Source organism: Podarcis liolepis, assembly GCF_965112155.1.
Source record: "Podarcis liolepis genome assembly, chromosome: 9".
In the NCBI taxonomy this organism is placed as follows: Eukaryota; Metazoa; Chordata; class Lepidosauria; order Squamata; family Lacertidae; genus Podarcis; species Podarcis liolepis.
This window is the reverse complement of record NC_139564.1, coordinates 20,697,982-20,716,954: the sequence shown is the minus strand read 5'-3', so window position 1 is coordinate 20,716,954 and position 18,973 is coordinate 20,697,982. Positions and strand designations below refer to the sequence as shown.

General features: G+C 44.0%; 1 protein-coding gene across 4 annotated transcripts in view; it reads left to right on the top strand.

The window, feature by feature from the left end:
• Nucleotides 1-18,973, top strand: part of TSPAN5 (tetraspanin 5) — an 88,887-nt gene that overhangs the window by 59,358 nt on the left and 10,556 nt on the right. For 3 of the 4 annotated variants that reach the window (XR_014515610.1, XR_014515611.1, XM_083459077.1), the window contains exons 3-7: nt 5,455-5,601; nt 8,310-8,480; nt 9,794-9,919; nt 10,534-10,581; nt 10,708-10,824. Coding sequence is in view for 2 of the 4 variants with exons in the window: in XM_083459077.1 (XP_083315203.1) it covers nt 5,455-5,601; nt 8,310-8,480; nt 9,794-9,919; nt 10,534-10,581; nt 10,708-10,824 (609 nt within the window). In the remaining 2 variants the exon portion in view is untranslated. Of the gene's footprint in view, nt 1-5,454; nt 5,602-8,309; nt 8,481-9,793; nt 9,920-10,533; nt 10,582-10,707; nt 10,825-12,144; nt 17,416-18,973 lie in introns of those variants that run through there. The other variant, XM_083459076.1, reaches the window with a different exon arrangement.

The window sequence follows — 18,973 nt, the reverse complement described above, 5'->3', positions numbered from 1 at the left end:
ACATGACTTTTGCATGTAGAATAAGCTTTTCCTGTTGCTTTCTGGAAAGCAGGGCAAGCAATTCCTCTGTGTTCCTGTTCATAATTTCCCCCAGCCCCTTGCCAGTTTGCAGCTTGAAACTGCAAGGACCCAGCAGCAGACCACCTAGGAGCAGGTTTACTCGTGAGTTGCTTACTCATGAATAATTGGTTCCAGCTTCAGGCAAGCTGGCGAATCTACTGTAGGCCCTGCATACAACATATTCCTCACTGCTGCTGCTTTCAACAGGAGTTACCCTCGAGTAGGCAAGGCTTGCAAGGGCTATAGTGAATGTGCCAGCTGGGAAGGGCCAAGCTGAAATTGGAGCCCTCTTGGCCAACCGGATGTAACTTGACAATTTTTGTTAGAGAGCACACAATGCCATCAGGAAAGGGAGCTTTCATCAACTTGAAAGTGAGTACAGATCATTGTCTTCCCTGGGATCTAATGTTAACGGTGTGATTGACCAGAAAAAGGTATAGGAGCCAGAATAGATGATGTCTTTTGTGGACAAACGGAATGCAATGGATCCCTAGGGTGGTTATATTCCCCCCTCCCCCCAATTTAGCTGTTCTTTGACAGTGGTTATAGCACTCACACTATGATCTCAAGGCACGATAACTCTTGCAAATATGTTGGCTTGAATGATGGATGCATGGCAACTCATTCAATAAAAGACACGTCATAAGTGAAGTTCGTTCCAGTCCCTGAGCAAGTTTATTGTGTGTAGATCTCATTTTCTTTCCTTTTTATGTTATGCCACTGGTATGTATGTGCTATACAGTGTAAAGTTCCTAGCAGTTCAGGACAGCATACATGAAGTTATCCCACTGTTATTTTTTTTTAACATATCTTTGAGGTAGGTGAATGATGTATTGCCCAATACACACTGTGTATTGCCCAAGGCCATCCTGGTACATTTCATGGATGAGCTGGGGCAATGCTGGCTCTAGGTTTTAGAGAGCCCCTTTTCCTCAGTGAGATTACCCCTCAGTGCATCAGGTCGAGGTGGTTTTTGTCAGTGGGTCCCCTGTTGGCATGTGGACCCTTGGAAGATGCCCAGCTATGCTAACCTATATGCTGGCCGTGAGCAGGGTTTAAACATAGGTCCCAATCCCAGCATTCTCTCTATTGGGCTGTTCATTAGCCCTGTTCATGTGGCAGGTTCCACTCTGATCCTGGTCTTCAGATTCAGAATATTTTTTTTCTTGTTTTCCTCCTCCAAAAACTAGGTGTGTCTTGTGGTCTGGTGCGTCTTATAGAGTGAAAAATACGGCATTTCTTTAGATCTGTTTGATGCTGGAATTTTAGTTCGGTTTTCTGGTTGCTGCTGCTCTTTCAATTGTTCGTCTTTAAACTTTAAGCCCTGTGCCAGAAGTATAGGTTGGGAATAAGCAAGCATGGCTCCCAACTGGTGACATGCGTTTCTCAGACCTTCAGACAAAACCTGTGCACCTCCCATGAGATGCAGGAGTGGTTCTTTGTTTTTTGAAAGGGGGTGGGAAGGAGCATTAATACGAACCAATGAATAGGGCCCTTTAAATAACTTCTATTGCCCCGTCTTGCTACCCCTGCAAAAGCTACATTGGTTAGGAGCAGGGTGAAATGTTGCATTGTGAGTGTCAAAGAAGGGAGAGCGAGGAAAGCCCAGGCCCATTAAAAACCAACATGTCATCGTACTTTGATTTCTTTTCAGGCTCTGCATATATTTATTAGTTAGGGTTCACTGGCCCTACAGATGCATGGGAAAAGGCTACCTGCTATTCAGAAGGAAGAAAACCACCATTCCAGCAAACTAGATTTCTGACTGTCTTCTGGAGACTGCCAACGCTCCCTTCTTTCCGCTTTTATTTTTATTCATTTTTCTTAAAAAGAACATTCTTTTTCACTTCGGACTCACCCCAAAACATCCCTTGATTGCAGTAAAAATGGTGGGGAGAAAAGATTTTGTAGCCCCTCGGTGACAACAGCAAGGGAAAGCGCATTGGGGAATGTACGGATAGCCCTTACGCTCTGCTTCACAGGCCTCTGCACTTCAGTTCCTAACGACATTCAGCCAGCCTCTCAATAAAAGGGTTGCTGAATTAGTCTGCACACATTTCTCTTGTCTCTTGGGGAGAGGGAGATGTCTTCAGCTGCAGAACTAATTTTAATGCAAGAGAGAGAAGCCTCCTTTGGTACCTGCAGGGACCGAACACAAGAAGGAGCTCCCCAGAACAGGGATAGCCAATGTGGTACCATCAGCAGGCCATCAGCTGTGCTGGCTGGGACTGATGGGAGTTGAACAACTTCTCCCTCTGACCACGCATCGTCGCTCCAGCACCAGTCTCCAGGCTCTGAGCCTTTGTTCCTTGGTGGTGGGGTTCCCCAGCTGGTGCCTCCCACCATTCCTCTGTGTCCAGCCAGTCTGTGACAAGCAGCTCGCATTGGCAATAAGAAAAGTAAGGTAAAGGTAAAGGGACCCCTGACTGTTAGGTCCAGTTGCGAACGACTCTGGGGTTGCGGCGCTCATCTCGCTTTACTGGCCAAGGGAGCTGGCGTACAGCTTCCGGGTCATGTGGCCAGCATGACTAAGCCCTTTCTGGCAAACCAGAGCAGCACACAGAAATGCCGTTTACCTTCCCGCTGGAGCAGTGCCTATTTATCTACTTGCACTTTGACGTGCTGTTGAACTGCTAGGTTGGCAGGAGCAGGAACTGAGCAACAGGAGCTCACCCCATTGCGGGGATTCGAACCGCCGACTTTCTGATCGGCAAGCCCTAGGCTCTGTGGTTTAGACCACAGTGTCACCCGCGTCCCTCAATAAGAATAGTAATCAATTCTAATTTCAACATTTGTATTGATATAGGCAGTCCATGTGTCCAAATAGATATCCAAATGAGATTGACGATTATAAGATGTACATTGCAATGTAGAAAGGGCAGCACAGACCTCAGACCGTTGAATAATGGATGGTGGGTGTTTATCCTTCTGATTTTGCATTATGAGCCAGATCCTGCCCATGGGTCCTTTGTGGTGCTTCCTACCAGCTCATATCATCATCATCATCATCATCATCATTATTATTATGGCATGAAAGCTATTGCAGCACATAACTACCAAGGTGAATAATGTTCCCACTGAAATTCTGGGCCTCACCTGAGGGCATGCTGAGACTCATTCGTTATCTCCCCTGTCTCCCAAGGGGAAAGAAACCAAACTGGTGGGAATACTTACCAGATCTTGGACTCTTAATTCTGAGGGTGCCCAGGTAATTGGTTAGGGCTGATTTTTGGTGCAATGCAGCTTTTACCCTGCATGCTTAGTCGGTTAGAGGATGGTGCTGGTCATGCCAAGGTTCCGGGTTTGATCCCTAATGGGACAGCTGCATTGCAGGAGGTTGGGCTAGATGATCCTGAGGGTCCCTTCCAGCTCTACAATTCTGTGATCGAATTAGAATAAACTTTACCAAGAACCCTTGTTCAAACCCACTCATTCTCTCCCCTCCTCTCCCCCCCCAACCCAAATAGTTATTGCAATATGTCTCCTGCCTTTGGCTCCCACATACAGAATTCCCCCCTCTTGCTGTTTTTAAATATGAGTCGGGATATATGCTAAGCTCTCTCAGCATTCAGATAATGACCACATCACAGTGGCTTGAAAGGGAGAGCTCCGAGTGTAAACAAGAAGCTCTAAGTCAGTTTATTTGGCTTGCTTCTTCACTTCCTGGAGTTCTTCCTCCCCTTTATTTTTTTTACCTCCTGTAGCAAATCTGGACCGAGACTGTTTCAGGAGTGCAGATGTAGGTCAAATAGCTCCCCTGGAGTTTTGTCCTTTTGCAGCCTTATTAAGAGGGTGAAGGAGCTCAGTGAACAGCTGAGCTGGAGATTAGCCAGGAACTCTGTTCTGCCTCTGTTCTGCCTTTTGGGAAGCACCAATATCCCTAGGCTATAGCTAGCATGCAAGGATAATTTGGGGCGGGGGTGATTAATACATAACTCCAGTGCTTTGCTCCACTTGCTATACACATTTATGCAAACACTGTAGTTCTGCACACAGCGCAATGCAAACATTTGCTTTTGTTTTAAAAATATATTGCTTTCCTTTGCTTTATTCACCTTAAAGGAACGCCAATATTTTTATTATACAACGTCCTGTCAAAATAGAACCTTGGTTGCTTGAAGGTGTGCCCTGCAGCTAAGATGGTTCAAACTTAATAATCATAATAATAATAATAATAATAATAATATATTTTGTTGCTTTTTTCCAAGGATAGTTCAAACTTGGAGTTTCGTAAAAGCTCCTGTACTTGACAGGCACAATAGCAGAATAGTTAAAGATTATTATTTTTTAATTGTTGCTCTTTAAACAGGAAACTGTGGCAAATGGACAGCCCACCATTCCCTTCCCAGCCCTTCTCCAGCTCTCGCTTCTCAAAGTTGAAAACACATTTTTTCCAGGAGTTAACCACCACCAGTATTGAACTGGAATAATGAGCATGTGTAGATTGCCTTCCTTCCGCTGTAGTTTATACCCATGAATTAAGAATTAAGAAACTGGGCTCTGGCGCCCCTCTGTTGTTGTTTAAATAAATTAATACAGCATTAAGTTATTTAGGAGGCCTGTACAGGCATTGTACAGTTACCATTGTGTGAGTGGAGGAGCAAGGATGTGTCCCTTGGTCCTTACCACTAGTTGTGGTGATGGCCTCCCACTTTGAAACAGGGTTATGGACAGATTCACGGGCAATAGGGCATTCCAGACGATGTTAGTAGATTTCTATCAGCCCCAGCCAACATGACCAATGGTCAGGGATGCTGGGAGCTGCAGTGCAGCCAACATCTGGAGGGCACCAGGTTGAGAAAGGCTGGTGTATTGCTATGTATAAACTGGCTCTGCATTAGCTTGCTTGTTAAGACTGTAAGCTGTTTTTCACTTCGCTCAATGTTTTAGAAAAGGCAGCTTCACACAGGTTTTGCAACATGTTTGGACTTGCTAAAATAAGTAATGAATGGACTGAGGGGGCAAATGATTGATCAACAAAATGCCTTAATGGGTTCAACAGTCCTAGTCCTGTGCACTTCAAACTTATCAGTTCACCAGTCTTTCTCCTTCCCTTTTAATGCTTCTCTAACATCTTGGCAAACCTGTTCTCTACAGACATAAGCACTGAGTGACATGTCCTGTCACTCCCTCACACAGGATGCGACTCTGCGCTTGACGGCATTTGTGCGGTGGCATTTGAGCGCAAACAAAGAACTGACAGGAAACATCACTTTTGCACAAACAGTATCAGTCTCTCCTGGAAATAAATGTAAAGTGTTAGTGTCCGTTTTGGTTTCTCTTTCCGTCAGAAGGACAAGTCAAAAAGCTACAGCTTAGGCACTGTATAAACCAGATGCATCTGTCACCTGTTGGTGTGCTTTCTTTCTCTTATCTTCTCTCCAACCTTCCCAGGGAGTGCTGTCCAACATCTCCTCCATCACCGACTTGGGAGGTTTCGATCCAGTCTGGCTCTTCCTCGTGGTAGGAGGAGTGATGTTCATTTTGGGGTTTGCAGGATGCATTGGAGCCCTGCGAGAGAACACCTTCCTTCTCAAGTTTGTAAGTAGCCTGTGCAGCTGGCTGTAGCCACTTCCTGCTTGAAGGACCAATTTCACGCAAAGCTTTGTTTCGATGCTGATTTTATTTACAGGCAATCCTCGTTTTGCACGGGGTGAACATTCCATAAGCCTTCCCTGCCCCATCACATTCCACCCCTTTTTGTGGCACCTCTATGACATTTTGGGGCTACTTCTGGGTTCGGTGCCGTGCGCACGATTGCACGTCATTCAGATGCGCCTAAATCGATAGTTGCCCGTATTTACTCATTGAAATATTTATGAGCTGCTGTCCATTAAAAAAAACAAAAAACAATCAGATCAGTTTACAACAGTTATACATAAAATTATACAGTCAAAGAAACCATACAAAAATGTTAAAAAACAAGAATCAGGTAACTGTTATGGAAAGATATATTCTTAATTGCCCTCATAATTGTCTGATGGAATAGTAACATTTTTAGCAGGCATTTAAAAGTTCAAACAGAAGGTACCTGCTGAATCTTTGTTGGCGGAATATTCCACAATACCAGGTCAATGACACCAAAGGCTTGGTTTCTCATAGAAATGACATGCAATTGAAAAGGCAATTTAAGGAACCAGCGGGGGAGGGAAGTCGCAGGATTAGGAGAATCTGGATTTGATATTGCTGTGTATAATTTTGTTTGTTTGTTTGTTGTGTTTGTTGTTGTTGGTGTGTGTGTGTGTGTGTGTGTGTGTGTGTATAAAACATTTCTCTTCAACCATGCATTGGGCTGATTAACATCCTATATAGCCTTTAAAATGTATTTGTGTGGGGTGGGGGTGTTATATTTTTGTTTTTCTTTCCATTATGTATTTTGTCTTTTTATGCTATGAACTGCCCTGAGATCTTCAGATGAAGGGTGGTATACAAATGTAATTAACAACAACAACAACAACAACAACAACAACAACAACAGGCACTAGGACTTTACCTTTTCCTTCCTTTCAAACGTTTTTTAATAAAAACAAACCCTGCTAATTTTTCTATATGAGTAAAGTATTTTATAAGAGGAAATTATTTTATATTTTTGGCTGCATCCAGTTGCCGGCATATCACGGTTTATAGGGAACTGAGCAGTGCGTTAGTGTACACTACCCGATTGCCCTCACTTGTCGCCTCTTGTGTCTCAGGCTAGGGAAGTAAACGAGGCAAGGGCAGTTAAGCTTGGCTTCCAATTATGTCCAAACTTGGGATAAGTGTTGGTTACTCATCAACAAGCTAATGAGTAACGAACTAATCAGGCTTAAATCATAGGTTGTTGTTGCCTTACAGCTTGCAGTGGTTTATCGATTCCAATAAATGGTCATAGGTCAGCAACTATGGCTTGCAATGATGTAGGAACACAGCCAGTGTCTTTAATAAGCCCAAATATGTTGTGCCAATTGTTGACAGTGTTGAAAGTGAGAGTGCTTTTGCTTCTCACAGGCTGAAAAGGGGAAAGAAGATTACGCCCCTGCTCTAAGGCAGAATCCTCTATATTAGTGACTGGAAATTGTCCCATGTAATCCACAGTTATAGAATCAAACCTATGAAGTCATTTAGCTCCTTTCTACCTCCTCAACCTAATTGTGTGTTTGCGCATATGTTTCTGTTGACTGCCCAATTCCTATGGGCCTATTTCCAGTGAATATTTAAACATGCTTAATACTCATTCCTTCTCTCCGTGGAATCCTGGGAACTGTAATTCTATAAGGGAGCTGTGGTGGTTATAGAATTTCTAACCCCCTTGCCAGATTACAGTTCTCACAAGCCATAAAACTTCCAAGAATACTGTATCTCCTTTGCAGTGTGAGTAGATTTGCACGCTAGTTCGTTGTTTCCTTGGGGAGGCTTGTTGGAAATGTTGGGCTTTAAATCCAAAACACTGCAAGAGTGCTGCTGGATCAGGCCAGAGGCCCACGGAAAGCTTGAAAGCGGAACCTGAGCATAACAGCTCTCTCCACACAGCAACTGATATTATTATTCAGAGGCGTATGGCCTCTGTCAGTTAAGCCACAGCATAACCATTGTATGGCTCAGAAAGGTGAACTTAGTTAAGAAGACCTGATTCATTTGAGGTGGGATTGACTCCTTTGTGGGATTTGGTTTCTAGGTGCCTTTTTCATCTGAGTAAACTCAGATCTGGACTCTGTAGGTTGATCCATGTGTAAAGGCCCAGCCCTGGCTCGGCTTGCCTCCCCACGTCTCCAGAAGGTCACAGGAGCTCAGCTACACCAAGGGAGCCTGTCGTGGGGGCTGCCTGGCTGCACCCCCCTCAGAATTTTGCACCTGGGGCCACTGCCCCTTTGACCCCCTCCCTGCACTACGCCACTGCCCCCTTTGAAATTAGTGGACTTGAAGTGTATTCATTTCAGTGGGCCTACTCACAAGAATGACTAATATGAGATATCACCTTATGATTCATTGGGAAGCTGAATTGCACAACCAACTGCACACAGCTCTCCTAACTTGGTCTGATGCCTGATCCCAGAATAGTGGCCCCCAGCCCTGTGAGTGGTGATTCCGCGTCTGACACGATCAGCACACATGATGTTGTTTAGCAGCAGGGCAGCTGCGGTGCTCTGCTCTCAAAAGTGCTCATTTGGCACGGTGCCGTGTCTTAAAGATTTGTCGCGGAAGCCAAATAATCGAAGGCCTTAAAAAAAAAATGACTTTACTAAAATTACTCCTCTTCTTCATCTTTGCAGTTTTCAGTATTCCTAGGAATCATTTTCTTCCTGGAACTTACGGCTGGTGTTCTGGCATTTGTCTTCAAAGACTGGATCAAGGACCAGCTGTACTTCTTTATCAACAACAACATCCGAGCATACAGAGATGACATTGATTTGCAAAACCTCATAGATTTTACGCAAGAATATGTAAGTGCTTTTGCTTGCTTTATGGCAGGGGTGAGGTCCTCCAGAGGTTCTTGATCATTGGCCATGTTGGCTGGGACTGTTGGGAGTTGGAGGGCCACATGTCCCCAGTCCCTGATTTTGAAGGGAATGGACCTTCCTCCGTCCCTGTTTTCATTTTCATTTCTCAGCTCTTTATTTCTGAAAGGAGCCAAGCAAGCGAAACGTTTTATGGAACAATGCGAAGCTTGTTCCCTGTGAGTAATGCGCTTATGATTGCAACTAAGCAATCGAGTAATTAACTTTATTAGGAAATGCTTTGTATTGCATCCAGGCAGGTTCTCCCGCTTGTGCAAGGATTTCTGCTTGCACGATGGAATTTCTGCTCCTTCTCCTCCTCAAGTGTGCCCACCTAAATCTGCTCTGGAGGGTTGGTGGGGGGGAGTCTGTAGAACAAATTTGTGAGGTGTGCAGAGGGAGGAGAAGGAGGGAATTTCCATTGTGGTCCTTGCATAAAGGAGACTACTTAGTTGGATACAACCTTAGTCTTTATGGCAGTGTACTATTCTTGGCCATGCTTCTTTCAGGTGACTTAATGTTTTCCCCATTTTCATGGCAGAATGAGAAACGCTAGATGTTGCTATGCTTTTGGACATAGAATATTTTTTTGTCCATGGGCAAGGTTAGAAAAGCCTATTGCTGCAGTTGTGAGGAAAGCAAGCCCAAATGAAACCCTGTAATGTGCAGTCCAAAACATCCTGCTCAAGACGGGTAAAGTGAAATAGTTTCCCCCCTGAAGGCTCCGTAGAGTCTAGCTTTTTATTTGTACATCATAAACATCAGAAGCGTATATAGTAAAGATGGGAAGAAGCCAGTACATAGGCTTTGATTTCATATGCCCAGTGCATATAAATTCACCACTGTGGGTTGCATCAAACAATTTGCTTCTCCATGTGGCCAGCTGACTCTGTGTGGCAGCTTCCCATGTGGATTTCCTCTGCATCATCTTAAACCACAGAAAACTGTGGTTTTAAGTAAGATTGCCCTGTCTGTCCAGTCTGTTGCTGCACATACATTTTTTTCAATGAGTTTTGGGGATTTGTGAGGAATGTAGTTATACATGCACGATAACAGGCACCCAATACTTCTGCGTGTTTTTTCAACACGGAAAAAGCTTGACATGCTGTTACCCAGAACAGTAGCTTGCAAATCCACTGGTGGTTCTTGGCTTGTGTCTCAACCCTCTGGTAATACATTTTCTCCTTCTCCAGTAAAACGGCAGAGAGATCTAGCAGTAGTGGTGATTCCGCCTGTAATAATTGTTGGCTTTCCTCCAGTGGCAGTGCTGCGGAGCCTTTGGAGCAGATGACTGGAACCTCAACATTTATTTCAACTGCACAGACACCAACGCTAGCCGAGAGCGCTGCGGGGTGCCCTTTTCCTGCTGCACTAAGGATCCTGCTGTAAGTCAACTGGCAGCGCTGCTGTTCCCTGGGGAAAGCTGCTGCATGCAAACAGGAGGCTGCCTTTTATGCTAAAAGAACTCTGTGTGAATGTGTGCTGGTCCTCTTTAATGGACCTATGTCTTGCTGCCAGCTCAAAGCATGCACAAAAGCTTTGCAGAGTCAGGGTATCCTATGCCTGTCAATACACCTTTCACCTTCTTGAGGTGACTATTGCCAGGCTACCTGCAAGCATCTAGAATGGGCTGCAGCCAGTCACCAAACTAGTTGTCTAATTGTACTGGATGAGTAATAAAGACAGTGGGGGGAAGAGTTGATGCCAGTGCTAATCATAGAGCCACAAACTCGTTAACTTGGCATGCTCGGGTGTCCATGATTAAGCCCTGCTAAGATGCAGCTAGCTTTGTATTAAGATTAGGACTCTAATCTGCAAATAAGAGAGATGGGATGTACTATTTAAGATACACCATCTATCGTCCCTGCTCATTGGCCTTGCTGATGGGAGTCAGCTGCTGGAGGACTGCAGATTCCCTATACCTGCTTTCAGACCATGGACATTTGGCAGGATGAAGGGAGAAATTTACTGGTGCCTTTTTGTGCTTTCTCATTTTTAGGAAGATGTCATCAATACTCAGTGCGGCTACGATGCCAGGCAAAAACCAGTAAGTCCCTGCCCATTTCACTTGGTGTAACTTCTGTGAGAGAGGATGGGAAAGAAGGTGGACTCCAAAGGGAAGGGTTGCATGGTTTGATTTGTGTGTTTTCTTTCCATTTGCTGTTCCCTCCAGGAAGTTGACCAGCAGATTGTTATCTACACGAAAGGTTGCGTTCCCCAGTTTGAGAAATGGCTGCAAGAGAACCTCACTATAGTGGCTGGCATATTCATTGGGATTGCATTACTGCAGGTATTGATTGATTGCATTCATGTTCCGCCTTTCCTCTAAGGAGCTCAAGGTAGTATATGTGGTTCTCTTCCTCTTCCTTGATGTCCTTCATCTCATAGCTTTCAGTCCCACGTGGTTAATCCACGTTGCACGCTTGATGTGAAATAGGAGGAAGTGATTCCTACTTGCTTCTTGTAAAAGCCAAGGCTTGTCCCTCTGGCAAGCAACCTAAACATGACTGGAATTAGTGGTGGACACCAACTTGTTTCCCATCTTGTGGATCTTCTGGCTTCTGTAGCTATGAGAAGCCTCTGTAGGGCTGTGTATTTGGAATGTTCCAGAAGGCCTGTGGAAGTCTGCTCCAATATCCTTCCTGGATACTAGGCAAGGGATGAAAAAGATCACCTGGGTGGGATTCACCTACCTAGTCCTGTCAGTGAAAGGATTCTGCTAGTGCAACAGAGCTCACCTCCCCCAAAATTGGCTCTGGTGGAGTGGGAGAACCCCCAGGACAGCATGCAGGAGGAAGGAGAGCGAGGGGAGGTCATTCTGTCTGGCAAACTGGAATGCTTGTGTAGACAGAATGATTGGAAGAGTACAATGTTGAAGTCCGCCCTTTGGCTGCAATCCGTATCACACAGTGTTTGGGACTTTTTTAAAATGGAAAAAAAAGTAAGAGCGGGTGTATTGGTTGCAAGTCGCTTTGGGTTGCCGTGGGCAACTAACAGATTTAATAAATAATAACCATGGCAGAGGTCTAAAACTGTGCACAGTGTTTTTCCTCCCTCTCTCAAAGTACTAGGGGGCATCCGCTAAAGTGGAATGGTGGGAGATTCAGGGCAGGCAAAAGGAAGCGCTTCTTCACAGAAAGCACACCAAACTTAGATGGCTTTAAAATGGGATTAGACCAATTCATGGAGAGGCTATCCCAGAATTGTAGCATTGGAAGAGACCCTAAGGGTCATCCAGTCCAACCCCCTGCAAGGCAGGAATAAGGTCTACTAATCATGATGGCTATATTACCTCCAGTATCACAAGCAGCATGGTTCTGAGAGCCACTTGCTGGGAATGCCAGGTGGGCGGGATGCTGATGTCCTGCTTCCTTCCTTCCCACAGGCGTTTGGTTGGCCTCTGTGAGAACAGGATGCTGGACTTTGGCCTGATCCGGCAAGGCTATCCTTGTTTTTGTGGTTCTTGACTGCAGGCAGTTAAATCCACTTTAATGAGACAGCTCTATATTAAATGGGGTGCGGACGGCCTGCCTAGAAGCAGGTTACATGGTTTCTTGGGTGCACAGATTTGACCCACTTCCAGACAACACTTGAACCTCATGTCTTCCAGATATTTGGGATCTGCTTGGCTCAGAACCTGGTTAGCGATATAGAAGCTGTCAGAGCCAGCTGGTAAACTCGCCGACACAAGCGGCACGAGACACCGGCCAGCCTCACCTCTCGGAAAGCTCCAGTGTGTCGCGTGGGCGCCAAGTCATATGGAAGTGGGTGACGGTGAAGCCTCGAGTTCTCAAATGGCCGGAAGTGCCTCAGACCGTTGTTTATTCCAGAGGGAACAGCTCCAGCCACCCGTTCGCCGACGAAAGCTTCCGAAAGCCCCAACCCGAACTTGTGTTGAGCTGCGACTCTCTGGCGCACCCTTGACTTGAGTCTCTGGTGGATGCTCTTTTCTTCCTTTTTTTGTGGTAAATGGCCTGTGTCAGTGAGACCTCAATCGCCGCCTGGTTTACTGGGCCCCACTCTTCATTCTCCGTGTCACAAGCCTGTCTGCCGCTGCCAAACGTGAGGCAATTTCTCTCATCAGTGCACACCAAAAGGAGCGGCGTGCCTTTTCAGCAGACGGGAGGCCTGGCGCTCCCTTCTGGAAGAGAACCTGTCAAATAGAAAGCCACTTTCCCAGTCCTTGGCTCCTTCACTTACTGGCAGGAAATGAGGCTCCCTGTGGAAGCTCTGATTAAGATCTGCTCTGTAATGCCCTCTGTTGGGGACCAACTGTGTGTAATTATTTTCCAGTCTCTCGCAACCTTGTCCCACAAGGGAGAAGGGGTGGGATTTGATGTCTTAATCAACAGGTTTGAGGGGGAATCTGCCGCTTTTGTCCTCCTTCACCACTGAGTTGGCAACATGTAAGGGAGTTTGAGGATGAAGTCTCGAACCAGCTTTTTAACTAAGAGAATGGGAGGTGTGGTAAACATAAGGTGGGGGGGGATACCCTACAGCGTACCAAATTTCATGAGTAAAATGGTGGAATTTGTGGAATAGCCTTCAATCTCCTTTTTGTTCTTGTATTTGAGGCAGCTGCGCAGGTGTTCAAGGTAGCCCCTTGGGCCAGCCATCTCCAGCCGGATTGCTCGCTTCCCTCCATTTTTATTTTTGCATGTAGTTGCTATAATGATCCTTAGGAGTCTATTCAGTGTGACTTGTCTGGGTATCTGTGGTTTCTGAGTAGGCTTCCAATTCCAACTTGCATATTTATTAGCGTAGATGTGGATGAGATAAGAGAATTCACAGCCCTTGTTTTGCAGTGAGAGAAATGATTACACCTCTGTTCAAGTACCTCTGCAGACCGCTTGCATCTCTTCTTTAAAATCTCTCCCTCCCTCGTGTCTTTTTCTGTTATTCAAATAGCATTAGTTTATTTAAACAGAATTTCTAAAGGCTTTAAAGAAAAACAAGTAATAATTCACAGCCTCTGTTTTCAGGGCAGACATTAGGATTTTGGAAGAAGCACAATACAAAACTCGCTTTAGGACCACGATCCTAAATAGGTTCTTTTTTGTTCTTTGTTCTTTTTGCATGGGCATTCAGTTCTTTGTGAATGTGTTTAGGGCCTGAGTATAGGTATTTATATTTGATTTAGATTTAAGCATCAATGAAAATCGCAAAAGTTGAAGGTGCCTTCTACAAAAGAATTGACTTTGGCATCTCTTATCAGGGAGATGGCGTTTGACTAAGCCTGTTGCATCTGGGGTGGGAGTGGGGAGGAATCTGTTAAACTCTTTTCATTATCTGGCAGGGATAACGTGCGTCTTAAGGTGGCGTGTGGGAAAAGTTAAGTTCCGGATAACCACTGTAATTGTCGTTTTAGACACCTTAATCGGAATCAAATTCAAAACAACCTGCCTCTTTATACAAACCACCTCTTAGTTTTAGTGGATGATTGACAGCCTAAATTGACCCCTTCCCCCAAAGCTGCCATTAAAGCAGAGAATGGGGGCCCCATGACTTATAAGTCCCTGACCATTAGCCATGCTGACCAGGCCTGGTGGGCGTTAGGATGACAACAACCTCAGACTCACAGTCTCTTTAAAAATAACAATATATTTCCTCAGTATTACCTCATTCTTAAGAGACCCAGCGTGGCTACCTTGACCGAATATGGGACACTGGTGGGTCCCCAGGGGCCATCTTCATCTGCAGTGGCTCTGCCAGGGGCATATATAAAATCTATTCTCATTGTCTCACAGTCCTGTGAGCCTTCATTACCTCCTAAGCTGCTGAAGGGGAAGGAAACGAACCCCTTTTGCCCTGGAGTGGCAGAACAGTGTTATGGGTGTGGACAAAATATGGCAAAGTTGTGGGAGAACTTCTGGGTTTGCAGAGCTGAAGAGGCCGTGCATTCCAGAAATGAGACCAAACGCCCGAGAATGACATGGACGTATTCTGCCTGTTACAGTGAGTATGCAGAGGAAACATTCCTGCTACTGTAGGTTTCTGAATAAGAATTTTTCCATCCTTCTGCTTGAAGATCATCTGCATCCTTCACCAACTAGCTAGGTGTCCTCAAGATATTTTAGAAAACCGCTCCCGTTGTCAGCCCCAGCCGGCATAGTTGGTGAAAGCTGATTTTGTTCCTGGCTCCCTACCCTGACTTCTCTCTGCTCCCCTTCCTTTGCCAAGAGTGAGTTTATGTGACCATTTGTAACTTGGTGGTGGGTTTTTGTGTGTGTGTGTGTGTGTGTTTGGGTGACTCTTCCTTGTCGCAATGCTAAAACTTTCTTGTTAACCTTCTGCCACCATGTGGTGAGGCTTATAATGGCAACCTTTTCATAATTGCCTTGTATTGGAATTTCTGTATGCTTGACCTAAAGAGTCGTTGTCTTCTTGGTCCCAGAAGGGAGTAAGCCTAGAAACTCAGAAATTGTGTTGTGTTGCATGCATGGTTTGCATGTCTCTAGGTCCTGGTGGTGGAAACTGAGGAATTCTAATAACCTCCCCTCTTTAATTCCTAGTGCCCTTTTTGCTGTTGCAAAGAGCTGAACGGTGTAGATTCCATCAGCTGTTTGGTGTGCGTGCTGCAGCTTTTATAACCCTGGTTAATAGCTCCTTCAGATTCCATAGGGACGAGGCATTTGCCTCTGAAATTTGGAATGTTTCGAAGAACTTTCGGACTCACTTTCTTATGGCTCATGCACATTTAAGCAAGCAGTGTGCACACTATCTAATGTGGACCTGTTCTCTCCACCCCACCTGAGTCCATGACTGCAAATCAGATTTAACTGTCAGCAGGCCCCCAGCTGAAACAATAAGATGCTATAAAATGTGCGTAGAGAGAACTTAACCGTTCACTTATTAGGTTGAAAAACAAGTGTCAGAGAGCTGCCGATTGATTTGATTGATTGTATTTCTGTGATGAATGAATTTCAAAGTGGCTTACAACCAATAAATAACCATAACATAATAAAACCTAATAGCACATTGCGAATACAGCATACATCATATACAATAATTAACAGATTATCAATAAAACAATTGCAACAACAACAACAAAAACTTAACTAAACCACAACCAAAAAATAAGCTAAACCTCACAGTTACGGCAAGTCATAGGATTAACAAATCAATGCAATGTTTAGAATCTATAATAAATGATACTAAAAACATTAACAAAATAGCAACTAAAACTATAAGCTAAGCACTAAGTTCATTCGCACAATCTCTGCACCCCCATGACCCCCCTTTAAAACAAAACTATACAGCAAACCAACAAGACAGTAATTACTAATTGAAATAATAATTGCATTTATACTAAAACTAAACTAATCCCCAACAAACGTCCATCCCACCCACAACTGTGTATAAAAACAAAAAGAAAAAATGAGAAAAACATTTAAAACACCATGGATTAACAAGTATTTTAAACATATTAAAACATTTTTGACATTCTCAGAGTAGGTGTGGGCCCCACCCCCTAGGCCAGGTAGAAATGGGCCTTGTAGCAGAGAGCTGTTTTCCTCCACTTTGACCAGCTGTCCCTCTTCATTCAGCTGCTGCTTATCAATGTCAGGTTGCTGGAACATCATCAATCTGCCATTGAATTCTGAAAGTATCTGCACCTGCCGACCTGGCCTTTCCCCCTGAGAGCTGGCTGGATGAAGCTGAGAATCCTGAATCCACCCAGCTGGCCCCAGTCAGGTGTTTAGCTTTGAACCAGCCTATGGAGGAAATCTGGCCAGTACAGAAAAGACGTAGCATTTAGTATTTTCTCTGCTAGACCTCATGGAGCCATGATTCTCTCTGGTAAGTAGTGTTCTGGAAGAAGTGTCTCCTCTGGTTATTGAAGGAGGATCTTCAGGGTCGAAGCTGTCCTTCAGATTTACTTGTTCTTCCAGGTAAGAGGGCTCATGGTTCCGGCACCTCCATAACTCACAGCGGCAGTTCACGATGTATTCCGTTTACGGCATCCACACATTTTATTTGTGCAGGCCCCTTGGCAGGCGCACCCCAGATTTCTCCTACTGGATGTTCTGAGGAATACCTGTGGATCTTTCACTTTGACCTCAGAATATGAGTCTTCCTCATCTGTGACGATCATTCGCCTGTGAGTCTTAGATTGACTGGAGTCGTAGGGGGACTTCAGGCTGTCTGGTGCAGGGGCCCGCCCACTGGCCACTGCGGAGCTTCTGGCCGCTGGCAGTCTGAACAGATGTTAGTTTTTGTTGGAGGGTTTGGAGGTCTTCACGGAGCTCATGGTTCTTCAAAGCCTCTGCTATGGTGTTCCTATCTTCTTCTGCATCTGGGTCATCTGGCCTGCTGTTTTAGTGACGCTGCAGCTTAGTCTCTCCTTTTTTTAAAAAATTAATCTTTATTTATTTTAAATATTGTCCCTTCACAAAAAGAAGAAAAAACAAATCACCTCACATACAAAGAAAATATTACATAAAGAATAAAGTTCTTCCATATATTGAGACTTCTGTCCTACTCAATATGGGCCTTTGTTTCATTGATAACTGCATGTTTGTATATCCCTTAACTTACCATTGTTTAACCATGTTTTTTGTAGCATATAACATTGCAGAAGTTATTCAAAGCATATCAAAGAATTCATCTGAGAACAATGTTCTTTTACATATAATCTGAATATATCCCATTCTATGTTAAACCTTTGGTTTGACTGATTCCTAATTTTTCCTGCCATCTTTACCAATTCTACATATTCACATAATTTCACCAGCCATTCCCGTTTAGTTGGTATTTTATCTCCCTCCCACCATTTAGCTGTTAACATTCTCACAGCAGCAGTTTCCCACATAAATACCTTTCTGAGTTACTTCGGGATATCTGCAGCAATGATACCCAAAAGAAAGGCGTTTGGTTGTTTTTTTAAAATGAAAGTTAATTTGAACATTTTTTTATATAAATATAAATAATTTCCCCAAAGTTTTCTTTTTCTTTTTACATTTTCACCATATGTGGTACATTGTTCCCTCTGCTTCTTTGCATCTCCAGCAAATATTTGAGCTTGTTTTATACATTTTTGTCAGCTTGCTTGGTGCAATATACCATCAATCAAACAGCTTCATGTATTTTTTTTTAAGGTATAGCGAGCTGTAAACTTTTTAGTCATTTCTCCAAAGTTTACCCCAGGATGCCATCTGAATATTATAACCAAAATCTTTAGACCACTGAATCATCACTGATTCAACCTCCTCCTCTATCACTTCCAAATCCAATAGCAGTCTATACATTTTAGAAAGTAGTTTATTCTTATTTTGTAGTAGATCTTTCTCAAGTTTTGATATTTGAATAGCATACCCTTTTATTTTATCTAATTTAAATGTCATTCAGTTGATGGTACTGTGCCCAATTAGTTAGGTGGTTTCTAATTTCCTCAAACTTTTTCAGTTTTAGCTGGTTTTCCTCCTCAAGTAGTTCTTTATAAGTTGTCCAGTTTTTCCTCATATTCTTTTTCTTTGCTGAAATTGCCTCTAGTGGTGATATCCACCAGGGCATTTTTTGCTCTAGCAGGTTTCTGTATTTACCCCATACAATGATCTTATGCGATTCAAAAAACCTTTATGGACTTTGACTTTTTTGTAACACAGATACGCGTGCCACCCAAATCTATTGTCAAAACCCTCCAGATCCAACAAATCTATATTTTGTAATTTTCCATTGAGTTTCCCGATTCACAAGTATGGAGTATTGCGTTTGTAATATTTTAACATTTAGTTTTGCTGTTTCATTTCCTGGATTTTTAGCTAGTTCTTTTTCGTTATCTCCTCCAAAATTTTGAAGTGTAGGAACTCATCATGACAGCTTAGTCATGCTTGGAAGGGGAGCCCAAACTCCGCAAGATGTCTGTGGTGTTACATACAAAGACATCAGACAGTATTACTTGGGATAGTACCCAATTTATAAGGATCAGCGTGACTGCTATCCTATGTTTATGATGGAAGTGAGCTCTGTTGAACTCCATGGGACCTCATTTCGACAGCATAGATTCTGTTTGTAAAACAGATTGAGCTTTAACAAAAGATGGTCAGCCAGCTGAAATGCAGCAAGGTAGCTTTTAAATTCAAGGGGGGGTGTGTGTCTCCCGACGTTGCTGAACTACAACTCCCATCCTCCCCAGCAAGTATGGCCAGTGGGAGTTGTAGTTCAGCAACGTCTGGCGGGCTAAAGGTTTCCCAGAAAAGCAAACCATCTTGAAAAAGTATGCTGATTTAGACGCCTCACGGGGGAGAAAAAAGGTAGAAAGTACCCAGCCTCTGCCTCTTTACTTTTCTAATTATTTGTCCCCTGTGCTCATCGGACAATTACTTGGAAGTTTCATTTAATACCTTGCTAGAAAGTCTCATGCGGCACCAGAGAAAGGAGGGTCCGTCACTTGGGCAGATGTCATGGTTCTTGGTCTGAAGAAGGCCGTGTTGTATCCT